The sequence below is a fragment of the Colias philodice genome, chromosome 17 (assembly GCF_061535455.1).
Source record: "Colias philodice isolate Cphi_HAF_F1 chromosome 17, ilColPhil1 Martin Lab GWU primary, whole genome shotgun sequence".
Classification (NCBI taxonomy): Eukaryota; Metazoa; Arthropoda; class Insecta; order Lepidoptera; family Pieridae; genus Colias; species Colias philodice.
This window is the reverse complement of record NC_143102.1, coordinates 6,349,598-6,369,252: the sequence shown is the minus strand read 5'-3', so window position 1 is coordinate 6,369,252 and position 19,655 is coordinate 6,349,598. Positions and strand designations below refer to the sequence as shown.

Here is a 19,655-nt window from a genome sequence, read left to right as displayed (position 1 = left end):
AGCGTTGTTCGCATTATTACCACGTAAAAAGATTACAACTGATTACTGTTTTAGCTCGTTAGTGAGATTCGCTTCAGAACAACGACCTCTAGTAACCGAGTGACATGTATCATGATGCATACTGTTGTATGTACCTATGTGAACTTATAATAAAGGTATATGCATGGTGCACTGCGTTGATATCATTGTTATAATGTTTGTTAGGTATACGTAGATTTAAACAGTCTTCTGCGTTTAATGTGATGATGGTACAACATTATTGTTGAACTATGTATTTATTTAAAAGTCATTTCTTTGTTGGTATAGTTTTTTATTCTATGATCGTTAGGTAGAAACAATTTCTATTCAAATCTCCTTGATTAATGAAATTATCGTCCATTTCTCATGTATAATTATTCTTATTTCCAGGGTCCAGAACTTGTACGTGTATCAAAATTCTACAAAGAAGCGAAAAACGGTCGGTTTCTTCGATATCTGCACGACGACACGCGCACCTTGTACGAGACTTTTCGCAGAGGTGTCAAGGAATCAAGTGAGCTGAGATTTCTCAAAGCAATAATCTGTGATTGCTGGATGTATATTTTATATTTCCAGTTATGATTTAGATTCAATAATGGTTGAGTATTAATATTAAAACTTTTCCCTCGGCAATACCCGCCAAATAACAGCTAAATACTTTGTACTATTGAATGCAAACATACAACAATACCCGATTGACTATCGTTTACGTAGAAATAAAATGTTAATTTAAGTCTTAATAGCCGTAGAGGCTCTATTGTACGTCAATCCCAACACTAGGTATCCAATCAACGCACGAACGGCTTCGAAGCTATTCTTTAGTTGTCCTTATTTTGCTACGTGTTTCCGTTCCCCTGCGATAAACGCGATAATGAGACCTAAAAGAGCAGTAACGTCGCTCTTTAACTTGTTTACACGGGACACATGCATGTAATTAACTCGGCAACTAGAATTATTGCACGGCTAGTAATAGACAGCTGCTGCGGTCGAACATTATGCATCTTGATCCTATAATTATTTTCACTGAAAGAGTCATAAAGTCGTACCATATATGCGGAATATTCCGAGGACGACCTTGCCAACTTTTACTAGATTTAACGATGATAAATTGGCAGAGTATTTATATATACTTCATGGTCACACTTTGATTGATGTGCTTTTTTCTTTCTGCTTTTTAATGAAGATAATGGCAACTGTCTCGGTTGGCGCGAGGGACCAAATAAGCCGTACGTGTGGCAGACTTACAATGAAACCCTGCTGCGAGCGAAAAACTTCGGTTCGGGCCTTATATGCCAAGGTGTACCTCCGGGCCAGGGCACTTTTGTAGGTGAGTGACTCGACACTATTATTACTGTTCTTTTGTGCGATATTAAAATACGTTGTGATAATATTTTCAATGAAATTGACGTTTATTATCCACGATATTTTCCAATATTTACCGCTCATTGCCATTTGGGTGCGATGTTTTACGGCATTTATGGTTTGTTTTTGTTTTCAGGTATATACGCCCAAAATTGTCCAGAGTGGATCATGACAGAACAGGCTGCTTACTGCTATTCAATGATCATAGTACCGTTATACGATACACTAGGAGCCAACGCATGTGCCTTCATTATTAATCAAAGTAAGTATTTTTGTTACAATAATTTACAATGATTTTAATATATGTCCAGAATAATAAATATATTTAAAAGTTAATTAATTGCTATTATATAAAATTACATATTATGATATAAAAAGAAACTTAAGCGTAGACTAAAAAAATGTATTTTGAAGAATAAAATAATAATATATCTTTCGTGTATTTCAGCTGAAATGTCAATAGTTGTATGTGAAGACGACAAGAAAGCGAATTTACTACTCGATCAGTCGCCGAAATGCCTCCGCAAGCTGATCACAATAAAGGAAGTGTCGCCGTCAACACACCAAAGAGCACGGAGTCGCGGTGTGGAAATCCTAAAGTTCAGCGATGTGGAAATACTGGGAGCGCAGAAAGATCACCCGTGCATTGTGAGTTGGTGCTTACAATTTGTTTTAGTTGAGTTTAGTTGAGTCACGAATGTGTAATATTTAATGGGTTAACAGAGTCAGGTTGTTCTCGAGCAAGGGATGGAAAAGTATGCATTGTGTGAACTTTCAAAATGTAAACGTTGTGTAAAATTTTAATGAATGGGTTTATAAAGTTAATAATAATATGATAATCTATAAACTGATTGGGCAGTTGATGAATAACACGACCACTTTTATCACGTGATTATAATCAAAATAGAATTTTAATATTTTATTTTATCATATGTTAATTTATTTTCAGCCTCCCCAACCAGAGAGTCTATGTACAATCTGCTACACATCAGGCACAACGGGAATGCCCAAAGGCGTCATGTTGACACACGAGAACGTGGTAGCCTCCCTGTGCAGCGTGACGATGCAGCTGGGCGAGCACCGGCCGACCAAGCACGACGTCATGATCTCCTTCCTGCCACTCGCGCACATGCTCGAGCGGTGTTGTGAGGTGAGAACTTTCTAGAACAAAAAGAAAAATGTTAGAAACAAATCCTTGTTCAATACGACAAGTATGTTCTGTCTGTGACAGATATAGAATTAATTATTAAATGGACGATTAGTTTTGAGATAAGAGAATAGGAAAAGAGTAGTTACAGTCAGTGTTATCAAATGCAATCGGTACATCTGGTGTTCATAACATGATGAACATTGTGATCATTACCAGTCCACTCAGGAAGTTAGCAATACATCATCCATGTTACCGCGAAGTAAAGACGACATAATATTCTCAAGTATATGTAGATTCCCGATGTAATCAATCATTCCATAGAAACTTATCGTCTTTCATAAGTATGACAGATAAATTATCCCATCGGCACTACACAATTTAATAAATCTAAGTAACCAGCCGCAGAACCGAATTAGCTTTCTAATGTTGTGACAGTGACTGATGGCGCGCGAGTTTCCCGTTCTGTTAAATAGTTTACGCCCACCCGTTTGTGTTTGTTGTTCCTGTATCACCTAGGAAATCAAACATGCTCCTAACAAATTACCTTAAATCAATGTAAATTGAAAACATTAATATTAAAGGAATGTAATGAATGTTTCAATGTCTTGAAATAGTAAAACACATGATGAAAAAAGAGGATGTTTATATGAAGAGCATTGAAACAAATGGTTTGATTTCTTAAATTTCAGAACGCTCTATACATGGTTGGAGGAGCGGTTGGTTTCTACAGCGGGGACATCAGAAGATTGGCAGATGACTTGAGTGCTCTCAAACCAACGATGATGCCGGCAGTACCGAGATTATTAAACAGGCTATATGATAAAGCGCAAAGTGAAATTTCCGGTTCGAAAATTAAGAAACTGCTCTTCAATATGGCTTTGTCAGCAAAGGAATCAGAACTGAAGAGGTAATATATATTATTTTATATTAATACTTAACTATGACTTATCGATTTTGATGTTGCTGTTATCTAGTTTTATTTTTAAAATTATAATCGTATATACATATATAGATACGATTTTAACTCCCTATACATAGTAATTCATACATCCTTTCACCGTTCGCCAGAGGTATAATCCGGTCAGATTCCGTATGGGACAAGCTGGTGTTCCGCAAGGTGCGCGAGGGCATGGGCGGCAGACTGCGCATCATGGTGGTCGGCTCTGCGCCGCTAGCAGGCAACGTGCTCACGTTCGCAAGATGCGCGCTTGGATGTTTGGTAATTATAATCCTACTTATATTATAAATGCGAAAGTTTGTTTGTTACTCCTTCACGCAAAAACTGCTGAACCGATTTTTATGAAATCTGGTACATAGAGAGTAACTTTGATTAACACAGACAATATATCAGAACGCTAAGACCAATAGGAGCAGAGCAATGCGTATAACTGCGACAGCTATAACATAAACTAGTATTAAGACTTTGGAATAAACAGCTTGTTCACGTAAAAGTTGCATTTTGGTGATATTATAGGCGGGTAATATTTGCATGATGCGATTCGTCACGTTTTGTTGTTTAGGTACATTGAGAAGCTGTATTTTTTGTGATTTTGATAAGAAATGTTCCACGTTTGCACGATGCTTATGTATTTGGTAATTAAAGTAGTAAAAAAAATTGTAACACATAGTTTGACGCCGTCAAGATGCAGTTTTATTATAACTACTATATTAATTTTATAGTCAAAATGTAGTGAATAGTCATTTCGTGTTACGTTCGTTCAGTTGCAGCATTGTTAGTTTAACAATTAGAAATAATATGTGCCTTTTATTGGTAGTGAAGGAGAAGAGATTGAGTTCTATAAGGTTAGTATTAACGCGGAAAGATTTTGATCTGAAAAAAGTCATGTTATTTTCTATACATATTACCAATTTATAAACATTCTAACTTCAGGAATCTGGAATCAGGAATACAGTAATTAATGGAATAATTTGAAATCATATTTTCTACTATAAAGTATATTATTTATTGTCTGTAAAAATGTTTACACGAGCAAATATTGAGTCTTTTGTAGAGCATTTTATAACACATCCCTCATACATTAGCATTCCAACAACTCGAATACGAAAATACCGCACTGATAGACGCATTAACGTCAAAAGTGAAATATCTTATTCAGAAAGATCAAAGTGTATTCGCTAATAGATGCATCAATATTCAATCATCGGCCCTCATACGCGGAACTAGAGTGTAATTTTGGAACAGATTCGTCACTAACGTAGTTCATTTGTATGATATTTTCTATAATAATATTTATGAATACCACCAAGGCTACGTCGAAGTATTTTCGAGTATTCGTCGTTATGTGTTTTATCAGAAAATAACTGGCAATGCTCTTCATTTCCGATGTTTATTTTGGATATGCCAGATACCAGATGTGGCTTATAATTTGTGAATAATATTCAGTGATTCATACTTTAATGCCGTTTTAAATACTAGGAATTTAACTCAATTTGTAAGCTAGAACTGTTTGTTGATAGAATTTCCGCTCTTCAATTTTATAGATTACTAGCTTTCCGCCTGCGGCTTCGCCCGCGTTTTCAAAAAAAAACCCGCATAGTTCCCGTTCCCGTGGGATTTCCGGGATAAAACCTAGCCTATGTCACTCAGAAATGATGTAGCTTTCCAACAGTGAAAGAATTTTTCAAATCTGCCAAGTAGTTTCGGAGCCTATTCAATTCATACAAACAAACAAACAAACAAAAAATCAAACCTTTCCTCTTTATAATATTTGTATAGAAATACCAATTGAAGGTGGCTTTCCACTTTATAGCTTTGTGTCATATTAATACTCATTACTTAATGATCTCCTTCATTTTCTACTTTGATCTTGAATGAAGATATTTTTGTTATTTATAGTTACAGCAATATTTTCCATGTAAAATATTTGTATTAATAACATTTGTAGGTAATATGACTCACGTAATGTGCGTCCTAGTCCTCGATGGTGCTTAAAAGACAATAACAGACAATAATAGAAGCGAAAAGAGCTTACAAAACCAATTAAATTTAGCGTTTTCCTTACATTTACCTCTCATAGTCATAATGACAATATGTTGTAATTTTTTTTTTCAATGGCTTATGAATGATTGTTCCCAGATCGTAGAGGGCTACGGTCAGACGGAGTGCACTGCGCCGGTGACTCTGACGGTACAGGGCGACCATGTGCCGGAGCACGTCGGGCCTCCCGTCGCTTGTTGTAAAGTGAAGGTACAGATTTATGTATATTAAGTTGGTAAAATAAAGTGTTTTTAACTAGAGGATTCCTTCAAATGTATGTGGACAGTTCTTTGCTTGTCTTGTACTTCTTGTTGCTATGGTTACTTCTTCAATTTTTGGGAACAAACTATTACAAACGATCAACTGAAATCCAACATACAGTGAATTGAACAGTCTTAATATGCATTTGCTCCACACCCTGCAAAGATAGTCAAGACTTCTTTCCTTATAAGAATTTCAATTCCAAACAAAGATATAAAAGTATTTACTATCATAAAGAACTTTTTTATTAGCCTCAAACCTAAAAAGAGTATTTTAAACTAACCAATCTCTTCAAACATTCCAGTTAGTGGACGTCCCGGAGATGGAGTATTACGCGGCGCAGGGCCAGGGCGAGATCTGCGTGCAGGGAGCCAACGTCTTCAAGGGGTACTTCAAAGAGCCGGAGAAGACGAGGGAGGTCATCGACCACAACGGGTGGCACCATACGGGCGATATTGGGAAGTGGCTACCTGTGAGTTTCGATTGTTTTACTTATAATGCATATTGTACAGAAATGTGAAAAATACTATAGTGCTGCGAAGATTTATTTTTAATGTTGACAAAACTAGATAGAAGGTATAATAGTATCAATTATTTTTATGGTTAATATTTTCCGTGCGAGTTTGTATTTTACGTTTTATTGGATTTTCACAATGGAATTGGAATCATATTGTGTGTTTCTAAGATTATATCAAATTCATATTAAGTCGTAAAAACTGCTCCATTATCAACCGAAAGAAGTTGAGAAGGGGCAAGAAAACATAGCTACCGAATTTAAAATTACATGTCACAGTAATACATTACCTGCCTATAATATTTATGCTTTAATTAAAACCTTTGTAACTCTTGTATTTCTAAACAAGTTGTACTGCTTAGTTGAACCCGCATTGTAACATTACGATAAATTGTTACCTACATAACGATAAAATGCAAATTTCGTTAGCGCCTATTTTATAACATAAAGCTAAAAAGCGAATATTTTGTGAGCTTTTTATGCAAGCGCTCCAACTACCAAATCATGTTTCTATGCAAGATATTGGCCAAATTGGTTAGTAATACACTACAAATATCTCCACATACATAATATTTAAATCGTTTTAAACTAATATTTTACTAGCTGTGGGCTCAGCTAGTAATGCGTTTTTACCCGCAGTGTTCCTCGATAAAATAAATGTGCTATCTATCACCGAAAGAATTTTTCCAATCGGACCAGTAGATTCTGATATTAGCGCGTTCAAACAAACAAACAAACTTTTCAGCTTTATAATATTAGTACAGATTAATGACTTACAATTTTTGCTCGTATACCTATAAATAATGAATTAAAATTTCCAAGTTGTGACTGAAAATATTATAATAATAATGAATTCAAATTTCCAAATTCACAGCAATAATTTATATTTTTAGAATGAATAACGCAATCGGCCAATAGCATAATAATAATTATCAGATATTATCAAATCCACGTGTAAGAAGGCAATACACTTATATCTTATTCTTTAATAATAAAATTAGCAATTTAAATTATATTAACTGCGTCATAAATTACTTCTGCATAATTATATTCGTATTATATTTTCGAATATAATAAGTATTAATAATTACAATCCAATATTTGTGTGTAAACGAACTTTTATGCATTTAAATTTTATTTTAGTCTTTATTTTTTTCCAGAATGGCACGTTAAAGATTATCGACAGAAGAAAACACATTTTCAAACTATCGCAAGGCGAATATATTGTGCCCGAGAAAATAGAAAACATTTACATTAGAAGTCAGTACGTGGAACAAGTTTTCGTACACGGAGAATCTTTGAAGGTAATTTCATGTTTTAATTTATTTACCAATAGCTTTTTGGCGGCTTCGTCTGCGTTGTCAAAGAAAAACCCGCATAGTTCCCTTTCTCTTGGGATTTCCTCGATAAACCCTAGCCTATGTAGGTATACTTTCTCAGGTCTCAAGTCATCTCTGTACAAAATTTAATCCAAATTGGTTGAGTGGTTGAGGCGCGTAGAAGAAACAGACAGAGTCACTATCACATTTGTAATATTAGTTATGATCCAGATGGAAATCATTTGTGTAGCACTAATTTGGCTTCCTACTAATATTATAAATGCGAAAGTTTATGAAGATGTGTAATTGTGTATGTGTGAGTTTGTTACTCATTCACGCAAATACTACTGAATCGATTACAATGAAATTTAGCACACATATAGAGGGTAACTTAGATTAACACATAGGATATCCCGAAAATCCCACGGGGACGGGAACTATACGGATTTTTCTTTGAAAACGCGGGCGAAGCCGCGGGCGAAAAGCTAGTAATTCATAAGTGAAATATGCGAACTCTTATTTGCTTATCAGCTAATAACATATTTTTGTAAAAACAGCAAAATTATTTTTATATTTACTTAATCTTGTGTAATAAAACAACATGTAGTAAACAGTATACACCCATAAAATTTAATGTTTATAGAACCAAGTTTTATGCGTGTATAAATGTGAGTATATAGCGAAATCGAAATAAACATAAATCATTATACTTCACCTCGAAAAAAGCAATAATTTAACGAGAACATAAATCGAGAGCAGCGGATAGTTAATAATCGTAAAAACCAACGTACTTTCATGAAAGCAATATCATGTTTGTTTTATGTCGGTATAAAATCACGCGTGTCGTAAACTTACCAAATAAAACGGTATGAATCAGAAGTCCTTAGAGAAAGGTAATAAATAAACGTAATATAATATTATTATTAATCAATCAAATTCGCCTGTTTATGAGAATGAAGAATGTTATTAATAATACATGAATGTGTGTTATTGAAGTAAACCCTTATCTGTTTGAAATCTTTACAAATTATGATACAAAGGTACGTCTTAAACCCGCTCTGGAATAACATTTATACACAAAGGTCGTAGAAACAGATTTATTATTTAAACGATGCCAGAGTTCTGAGTCAGCTATTCTGTATCTCGTAGATATAATGTACATAATACATAATAATATATCGACTTGAGAACCTCCTCAATTGTTTGTTGGTTGAAATGATGTCGGTTAAAAAGTCGGCATTATTGCATTTTGTATTTAAAATTCCCTCACATTTTTTATTGTTATTGTTTTTATTGCAGTCGTGTATCGTAGCGGTGGTTGTTCCTGACGTCGACGTGGTCAAGTGCTGGGCTCTAGAGAACGGTATCAAGGGCACTTTCTCAGCACTATGTGAGAACGAAAAAATAAAGAAGATGATCCTCGAAGACATGTTGCAGTGGGGACGGCAGGCGGGTCTGAAGACATTTGAACAGGTGGGAAAGAGATGAATATAGGAGTTTGTGCTGTCTTTTAAAATTGATGTTTAGTATACAATGGTATTAACCATGACGTGTTTAGAAAGTGATATTATATAAGAAAGTTAGTGTTGTTTTTGATTAGAAAAATTTAATGATTTTAATGATATCAAGAAAAGTCAGAAGACTCTTTTATCGATATTTTTGTTCCTACAATTGGAGTAATATTAGGCAGTACTCTTTGATAACAGTAACTTATATTTATTTTATGTTCTTTAATTGTTATAATTATGTCCAAGAAAGCTTTCTTTATAAGTACAAAGCTTTTGCAGTCATCACCTACTGAATTGCAGTGTAGAGCTGTGGTAGAGCCGTCACCACCTCTCTTCTATACAAAGAAATAAAAATCAATACTAAATTTGTGTTCATTTTTGTCCAGGTCAAAGACATCTACTTGCATCCGGACCCATTCTCCGTACAGAATGGTCTTCTGACGCCCACACTCAAAGCGAAACGACCTGAAATCAAGAGCTACTTCAAGCCGCAGATCGAGGACATGTACAAACAGCTTGAATAGCTGTAGCTTTTCCTGTAAATAGCATCATTGGAGAAAACAATGATTTACGATGAAATTAGTGTTAAAAAGAAGTGACGTTTAGAAGAAAGAACAAAAATACTAACTTCTAGGAAAGGTTAAGAAAAGTGCACGCAAGTGATACAATAATAATTGAATGATTGTAATAATTTTGGATAATAAACAAATTTTTGACAAGAAAGTTCTCATTCGTAATTTATGGCTGCTATCAGTATAATAATATAGTCAAAATATATAACGATATTACGATGGTGATAATTTTCAACATTACTTTAAGCAATAAGAAACGAGTCGTTTCTCTGACAGTCAATTATATGATTGCACATTGTATTCGCCTTTATATTATTATAGTTTGACAAATTTCTACTAAATCGTTAGGTAATGTTGAATAGGCGAGCATAGCAATAAACGCATTAATATAAGTAGTTGCATAAATGAAAACAACGCTGACCTTTTGATCTGATACCGTATTCGAGGCTTTCAATTAATAATCACTAAATGAAAATGGTCGTAAATCTTTTGTGATAGCACATCTAGAATTACGCAAGAGAAATGGTTGAGCAAACGCAATTAGTTACTGTCTTGAGTGAACGGCTAGGAAATATTTTGCAACACGTTTGAATAATAGTGCCTATTGGTTTTGAAAAGATAGAGGAATGGTATAAGTATTATATTGAAAGATTAATATACGTTTCTTGATGATCAACTATTTGGTTTTATACCTGGAGTTTTGTTTGACAAGTTGGATCAAACAACACGTTTAAAGTTAACTCATGAATACGTGTGTTTTGTTGTGTGGCTGAAACTATAATGAGCTTACGAGCTGCTATTTTTTTAGGGCCGATCTTTCAATGCTTGGATAAAACTTATCCGTCCAATAAAGTATTACACGATAATATTAAAATGTCACGTAAACTGTCAAATACGGGCAATTAGAATACGTTTTTAAAATGGTAGTTTTACACATTATTCGACGAATAAGTTTTATCCAAGCATTGAAACATCGGCCCTTAAGTAATTGTTTTTTGGTATTACTTGTTTATTTTACAGTTTTGTGTGTTTACTACTGAACTAGAGGATGAATCTCTGTAATGGGACCTGTTGATAAAAATATTTTTCAATTCAAGTCTTTGTGTCTAATTCTGGACGAAGTTTTCTTTCGATTTTATGATATTTTTATGAATAGGCCCAGTGTGTTATGTCCATGATTTACTGCATTAGCGATAGACGATTTCTAATTAGTAAAATCGGTCACACTTGTAGATAATTTTGTACTCTCTATATTTTATTAAGATGATTCAAGCTTTGAGCGAATGTTGCGGATTCATGTTGTCTTTACCAAAATTTTGTTGTTATTGGTGCAAGATGTACTACAATAATTTATTTTTAAATAAAATTCTTGATGAAAATATGGTCATTTTATTTAAATGCCCTTAAGTTGCAATCTGTTTAACCAATGTTTATAACAAACTAACTCTACCATTTTTTTTTCATATTTGTTAAAAATATTGGCTTCATCACTGCTCTATTTAGATTTAGATGAGATATTACCATAAATAAAATGAACCAATAGCAATTATAAATATAGAAATATATCTGAAAAATAGAATTCATGCCATAAAAAAACTATTGAGACTGCAAATACTATACAGGGTGTCCCAAAAAGTAGTGATGAACGGAAGCTGGGAGGTAGAGGACCTAAAGGGCTATCCGAATCACCCCCATGTATGTTATGCGATTTTTCGTATTTTCGGAGTTATGACGTTTTTTTCAATTTTTCACCTATCGCCGAGTACGGTGATATTTTCACTCATGGTGACGTCAATTATTGCGGAAGGTGCTTGATTTTTTTTGTGTGCTAAGCTGAAAGATAGGCCAATTCAGTATGGTAACATTTACTATCGTTAGATCTTTGAATGGAATAAAAAAAAGAATTAAAATGCCAAGAAAGATAAAATTACCCAGTATGTTCTCCACTTCAAGGGCCCGTAAAAAAATAAAATCACATAAAAAAAGTTTTCCATTTGGCTTTTAAAAACTTGCTCTATCTATCAGGTAGCTACCCTGAAAATTTCATTTTATTATTCAGAAGGCTTCAATCGAAAAATTGAAATCTAAATGAGGTAAGTGCAAAAATTGAATTAACATGATGATTAATAAAAACAAATTAAAACCAATAACAAGGTGTTTAATTACCAGAAATTTTTAAAATGACCCCGCTATTGCTCAGTGCAAGTGCGACATCACCGTAAAAAGTTGTCTTTTAAATGTCTGAATGCCCTTTTATCATTTTTAATGGTTTCTTCTGCTACTATGAATTTCCAGGTTATTTCGTTCAAATTGTGGCAGTCTCTCGTCTTTGTAGTATCCCCACGGAAAAAAATCAATAGGGTTTATGTCCGGGGACCGTCGAGGCCAGGCTAAAGGGCAAAGATACCCTGAAAGATGGATTGGTCGTTGCAGCCTGCGCATGCGCTGGTGACGCCTGCCTTAAAGCCTGGCCTGCACGGTCCCTCGACCTAAACCCCATTGATTTGTTTCAATGGGGATACTAAAAAGACCTCGGCTACTTGAGAGAATGCTACAATTTGGACGAAATAACCCGGAAATTCATAGTAGCAGAAGAAACCATTAAAAATGATAAAAGGGCATTCAGACATTTAAAAGACAACTTTTTACGGTGATGTCGCACTTGCATTGAGCAACAGCGGGGTTATTTTAAAAATTTCTGGTAATTAAACACCTATTTATGGGTTTTAATTTGGTTTTAATGATCATCATGTTAATAAAATTTTTGCACTTACCACATTTAGATTTCAATTTTTCGATTGAAGCCTTCTGAATAATAAAATGAAATTTTTAGGGTAGCTACCTGATAGATAGAGCGAGTTTTTAAAAGCCAAATGGAAAACTTTTTTTATGTGATTTTATTTTTTTATGGGCCCTTGAAGTTGTGAACATACTGGGTAATTTTATCTTTCTTGGCATTTAATTCTTTTTTTATTCCATTCGAAGATCTAACGATAGTAAATGTTACCATACTGAATTGGCCTATCTTTCAGCTTACCACACAAAAAAAAATCAAGCATCTAGCGCAATAAGTCACGTCACCATAAATAAAAATCTCATCGTACTCAGCGATAGATGAAAAATTGAAAAAAATGTCATAACTCCGAAAATACGAAAAATCGCATAACATACATGGGGGTGATTCGGATAGCTCTCTAGGTCCTCTACCTCCCAGCTTCCGTTCATCACTACTTTTTGGGACACCCTGTATAATATAGAGTTCGATCTATGAAGCAAAATAATTTTTTAAAAAGTACGATTTAAGATAATTATGTAAAATACATTTCAAAACGAAGAGGGGGGGGGAGGATTATTTGAAACATTTTTCATAATTCCAACTTAAGTTGAGTTTTAACACAATATTATCTTATTTAATGATTTATTTACAAAATTTTAAACACTATTATCAAGTGTTAGTAAGTTCTCTCCTATTCGAATACATTCTTTCTTCATAAAATACTAGCGACCCGCCCCGGCTTCGCACGGGTGCAATGCTGATACTAAATACACTACAGAAAAACTGTAAACGTTGTATATAAAAACATAGCGACCCGCACCAGACGGCCGGCCGGTAGGCGGTAAACGCTACGTCCCGCAATTTTTAAATCTGTAATATCTTCGAAAATATTCACTTAAATCATACGGTGTAAAGGGCCATATAGATCTATATTAAATGAACAATGTATTCAAGGTATTTAATTGGTTAAGGATTAATGCTGTATTGGTTAAAATCGCTTCGAAAATTAGCCATTATTTGTCGTAAAAAGTAAATGACAAAAAAAAGTTATTGTGGGTTATCCCTAAGAGATAGACATATACCATCGCGGACTTTTCTATAGACCTTTTCAATGTGTATAATACTTAGTACATTATTTTGATAAAACTCGTAGGGTTCAGCCTGCGTTTGCAATGTAAGCGGAAAAAATGTAATTTTTTACGACATCACATTGGAAACGTCGAAAAAAACAGTACTTCTCCACTATTTAATGGATGTTATTATATATATAAACCTTCCACTTGAATTACTCTATCTATTAAAAAAACCGCATCAAAATCCGTTGCGTAGTTTCAAAGATTTAAGCGTACAAAGGGACATAGGGACAGAGAAAGCGACTTTGTTTTATACTATGTAGTGATGATGATCTTAGGTAAGAAATGAGACGCTCTTGAAATTTCATATACACAGACAGAAGTGTTATATTGTATTAGATTATAAAAACAATTGACAGATTACGCAAGAGGAACTCCACAGCATCCGTCGAACGAGGAAGATGCTATTTGGATAGCCCTCAGAAAATAATCTTCATAATCGACCGCTATTTTCATACCGTGAATCATGCAATCACGATATATTGAATAAAATTGTCTTCACCTAGACCTCGGAACGAATATAGGTTAAAGCTTTTTGAAGGTCAATCGAAGTTGACAGTGAACTACGCTAAAATCTAATGTATTTTAGGCAAAACCTTGGTGTTGTATACGCTCGCACAAGTGTTGCATCGGGTGAAAATTTAGTCATCAAAATTAAACAGTTTTCTCATTAATTGAACTTGGTATCCATACTAATATTATAAATGCGAAAGTAACTCTGTCTGTCTGTCTGTTACTCAATCACGCCTTAACTACTGAACCAATTTGCATGAAATTTTGTATAGAGATATTTTGACACCCGAGAAAGGACATAGGCTACTTTTTACCCCGGGACATAGGATAGGTTTTATCCCGGAAATCCCACGGGAACGGGAACTATGCGGGTTTTTCTTTGACGGCGCGGGCGAAGCTGCGGGTGGAAAGCTAGTAAACTATACAAGTATGATGTTCTAGTACAAATGATAACATACCTAGTGAGTAGTGCCTAGAGTCCAATAAGTACTCACTTATTTTATGCATGTTTTGTATGAATAAGCAAATATATAATACTGTGCAATAACTCACACTCTCTCACTCATTTAAAAACATCTTTGTATCTTTTTATTAGTTAGTTATTTGACATTAATCAGGTAGGATAGTAAAAATTTATTTTTATTCATTTAAAAATAAAGGAAAGGTTATTATGTAGAAAGTTGAAAATGTCATATTGAAATTATAAAATAACATATTGGATTCATAATTATAATTTTTTATAAGAAGAATAATTTATTATTTTTCTATTTTACATCTTATTGATTACTTTTTACTTTTAAGTACTATTTTTATGTACTATGATTATATATTATTTTATGATACTACTAGATTTCCGCCCGCGGCTTCGCCCGCGTTTTCAAAGGAAAACCCGCATAGTTCCCGTTCCCGTGGGATTTCCGGGATAAAACCTATCCTATGTGTTAATCCAAGTTACCCTCTATCTGTGTGCTAAATTTCATTGTAATCGGTTCAGTAGTTTTTACGTGAAAGAGTAACAAACATCCATACATCCATACATCCATACATCCATACATCCATACAAACTTCCGCCTTTATAATAGTATTAAGATTAAGATTAAGATTATGATTTTTATGATAATACAAACGTTTCCTATAAAACTTATTTATTTCTTTCAAAAGTTAGTATATACTTTTAACAATAATATAATTGTATTATATTTAGTGTACGAAAGCCTCTATTTTTAACGAATTTCAATTAAATTGTATCAAAAATAATTTAAAATTTGACTCTACATTGGCTCTACATTACACTCACTTGCGCCATCTAGTATCGACTAGCAGAATGAATTATATATTTCATATTTTGTATGAGCTACTACTATTTTTACAAACCTCTAACTTTTAAAATATTAAAGACAAACATTTCTATTCAAATAAGGGCGGTAAAATATAAAAAATACCCAGGATTCAAAGTATATTTTAAATTAACTCACATAAATTATTATTATTGATAAGAGATTCTTCGTGGTACAAACTACTTTAAAACGTCCTATTAAATAAAGAGTAGGTAATATTATAATAATTCGTACTTTGATACTAATTGTAATTTATAATGTTTGCTGTGTGTAAACAAATATATTGGCATAGATTTGGCATGATGTTACATATGTATTATCATAATATACATAGTTATCTAACCTAGTGTTATATAGATACCAATTATATAAATAATTCTGCATAGTGATTTTAAACCCTTCCGATAACAACATAATACATTTACGTGTATTCTTATATTACCTATCTAATAATTAAAATCCTTATTTATGAGTGAGGATTATTTTTGAAAGGTTCCTAGAAAACAAATAAATTCTAATGCAATTGTTAAGTATGATAGTTTGTATAAATCGATATACTCACTTATCCCTTTGTCCTTCTAGAAAAGTATAAAACTATGATGGACAAATGACGTGAAGTATATATGTTGCGTATTCATTCATATTCACAACGCGGCGTTTTTATTTATACCTTTTACCGCTTATCGGCGCATCACGCCAGGGAGCAGCTTCGTGCTGTTTAGTTTAGTTGCCATACGGGCAGCGAGGTAGCTACTCGTATCTGCCGCGTGCCCTCTAGCGGCGTCGCGCTCCGCCGGTTCCCTCCCGGTGACCTTGAAGCCGTGCCGTTCATTGGCCGCGCTCTGCTGGCCGACGCGCTCCTCTCTGTTCCCTAAACTATGCCATTTGAACACAATCACATACCTGCCTGTGTTCTGTGCCCCGCGCGTGCAAGGGCATGCGTGCAGGTGGCGGTGTTATCGTACGTCACCTGTCAAAACGATGTGACAACCGCTTTATAACCTCAATGTGACTATTTTTGTGGAAAATGGCTGTTTGGAAAATGTTGAGACCGACTCGAAACGATATTCGTAAGTAAACTTCATTTATGAGCCGGGTTCTTCCTCTTATCGGCTGGGAACGTGGGTGTTTTTCTGTACACATTTGCATAGTGCATACATAGTATGCACACAACATTAGGTACCTATATAAAAGACAACTCAAATACAATTTTATACTGACAAAAGTCATTTAAACAGCAGACAAAGCCGTGATGTCTGTGCGTATTCTAAAAATAGCTTGCTCAGTAATGGCGGTTACGTTAATCAGCAGTTTACTTTAACTTGGATAATTAATTGTTGAATGTTTATATCGCAGTGCTCTTGCATGAGTAAAAGTGACAATCACGCTCAGTTCCCGTGCTACAATTGAGAAGCAAAACAATGAGCTATTTTTGTATAACTTCTTATCAAAGAAAGTGGCTATAAGACAAATTTAATAAGTAGCTTACAAAATATATGTTGTAATGGCCACAGATAATTATTTTTTAAACAACGTAATAATGTACCGATACCGAATATTTATAACAGTTTTTCATGCTGAATGCATTACGTATGCATTGAGTGTTATACATATCGATTACCTAAGTAGTTATATACCTATATCAAAGGATAAAAGAGAATGGAATAGATTGTAAAGCGAACCGATGACTGAAATTAAGATCTCAAGCATTTATAACTATTTTAGCGCGATATCTGAGCATAGCTGCACATATTATTATATGCATTTGCATACAAGTTATAATATCTTTATTATAATTTCAATTCAATTCAATGCAATCAAAATGAAGAGACAAAAAGATTGTATTATTCCAGTGTGTTCAAAAGTACATTTTCATTAGCTTATTTAATATTTTGCCCCAAATAAAAAATAATATAATGCGTATAAATAGACGAGAAATTTGGAAACTAGACATATAATATATTTTAAGAATTAATTAACATATTATTTATTGGTCCTTATTGACATTTCCCTCCAATTTAAACAATAAATAAGCCATTACACATTTCATTATTTAAAGAAAAGTGGAAAAAGCCAAGCTCTAACCATTTACGTAAAAGGCAATATAAATTAATGTGCATGACTATCCGCTCTACAACGCAACGGAAGTGAGAAGAAATATAGTACACGTTATTGTTATTGTTTTGAACGTAATTTAGGATGATCCAATTAGTGGTTAGTTTAATATGGGACTTACTAACACAGTTCGTGTCTTCCTTGCTTAATTATACTATTTAAGGGCTGTAACGTGTTTATTAGAATACATAAAGTTTCTTCGGTGAAATGTTATTTATAATCAGTTTGTGTTAGCATGATTTCATCCTCCTTCTTAATCAGAATTTGGGTTTGGGTTTGGTTTGGTATCCTGTAGAGTATTTGGGTTTTCATCCTGCAGTTTTTGTCTCCAATAGATCCGCTCGCTCGCTCTAATAACATAGGCAATATAATCTTTTATAACGGGACAACCGGCTAAAATCAAAATAACTATTAAGATTTGCCTGATTTATTTATTTTTAATTAACCATATCCGTGCTTCATATTCATATCTTTAAAACATCACTTTCCCATAGCATCTTATCTTACTTGTAGGTGATACAATTCACACACAGTTCCTAAACACGAAATAAACTCAAAACTAGTTTGTTTGAAATAATAATACGCGACGTGTGAATGTAGAGCCTTGGTAAAGCTCGATATTTTATCACACTACCTTTTAACTGAGATAAGTTTAATGTAGATATCCTGTATCTTTTATAATGCGTTTTTGGATGAATACATTTATTATTTAAATAATATAAAACGTTATAAATAAAAAAATAAATTGAATTAATTTCTGTTATCTATCGGTTATGTTTGCAGATTTTAAGCATTTTAAGTCTAATGGTCAGATAAAAGATAAAAAAGAGGTGCACTGAATTTTATTCACTGTTAAAGTTTAATCTAATTTTATACGATGATAATGACGTAAAAAAGAAAATTCAATAAGTTTAATATTAATTTTTAATAACAATTTTGCTATAGAAAATTGAACTTGATAGAGTAGAATAAGTAAGTGCATAAGAAAAATAGTGTAATTCGTCAATAACGGTCATCGTTATCTGATATGTCACAAAAACATATTCTAAAAATACATTTCATTTAAATGTTTATCGACATGTTATTTATAAATGACTTATATACATTTTTGCATTAATTGCTTTTGTTCGTTATTCACTACATTTCAATTGTCATGGTTGTTGTTAATTCTGTCAGCCAACTATGAACGATGACAAAAATACATTACAAATCAATTATGCACTATTGTTGGAAAAATGCTATTTTCTAAATAATAATATGTAAACAAATTACCTACTGATGTGATATATCCTGTATTATGCAAAGTTTTTTCTATGAAATAGTGCAGTGTGTGAAATGGGCTAAACAGTACCTAAGTAATAGACAAAAACAGCGTGAAGAGTGAAGAGTGTGAAAGTTACTTTAGTGTGAAGAGATTTAACTTTAAAATTATCGTTCTATTTCTTTAAAAATGTGAAGTAAATCGTCATAGATGTATTGCACCGATTTTTAAATAATTGTATTGCTCTTTATCATAGTTTGAGTTTCGTTATTATTCGAAAGAACGACTCAATCGTATCATGTAGGACTATTTGGTATTAATTATTATGTCTCTCTCCATAATACACGGGTACCACCAGAAGGAAGATACCCGGTCCTTTGGAAGGCTTACGTGGGGACACAGGTCCAACACGCAGAGGCCCTTTAGAGAATTTAATGTGTTGTGGGACACCAGCCGCAGCCTGCCCATGACTGCACTATAGAGATACAGCCCTGGGCAGTCCACGGCCAATGTAGGACTATTGCAGAAAAATGGAAATGAATAAAACTGGGTTATGGAAGGGGGTGTTAGATGGGCTGGTATATTGGTTCTATGGGGACTATGGACGTCTGCCTTTTCAATATTAAAAATTGAAAATAATGGCAGACGGTGACTCGCCAGTTCGGTCGATGGGCTCCCAAAAAGGTTACCGAGAATGGCAACAAGGGGGCAACATCAGCTGAACGGCTAGGGGTGTAGAGAGGTGCGACACCGGTTTCACAATCGCGGCCCCGAGGGCCCGGAGCGGGTTTCCCCGCTATTACGCCATTAGACACTTC

General features: G+C 33.9%; 2 protein-coding genes across 6 annotated transcripts in view; both read left to right on the top strand.

Annotated features, from left to right (window-relative positions):
- Positions 1–11,081, top strand: part of LOC149481130 (long-chain-fatty-acid--CoA ligase 5) — a 41,468-nt gene extending 30,387 nt beyond the window's left edge. For all 5 annotated transcript variants that reach the window (XM_089705552.1, XM_089705553.1, XM_089705550.1 and 2 more), the window contains 12 exons: positions 409–532; positions 1,202–1,345; positions 1,517–1,642; positions 1,829–2,028; positions 2,330–2,530; positions 3,220–3,437; positions 3,599–3,749; positions 5,628–5,738; positions 6,094–6,261; positions 7,464–7,607; positions 8,922–9,095; positions 9,517–11,081. In XM_089705552.1, coding sequence (XP_089561678.1) covers positions 409–532; positions 1,202–1,345; positions 1,517–1,642; positions 1,829–2,028; positions 2,330–2,530; positions 3,220–3,437; positions 3,599–3,749; positions 5,628–5,738; positions 6,094–6,261; positions 7,464–7,607; positions 8,922–9,095; positions 9,517–9,654 — 1,899 coding nt within the window. In that variant the 3' untranslated portion in view covers positions 9,655–11,081. The remainder of the gene's footprint in view (positions 1–408; positions 533–1,201; positions 1,346–1,516; positions 1,643–1,828; positions 2,029–2,329; positions 2,531–3,219; positions 3,438–3,598; positions 3,750–5,627; positions 5,739–6,093; positions 6,262–7,463; positions 7,608–8,921; positions 9,096–9,516) is intronic.
- Positions 11,082–16,171: 5,090 nt separating this feature from the next.
- Positions 16,172–19,655, top strand: part of for (cGMP-dependent protein kinase for) — a 108,662-nt gene continuing 105,178 nt past the window's right edge. Inside the window, exon 1 of the mRNA XM_089706126.1 lies at positions 16,172–16,531. The gene's annotated coding sequence lies outside the window, so the exon portion shown is untranslated. The remainder of the gene's footprint in view (positions 16,532–19,655) is intronic.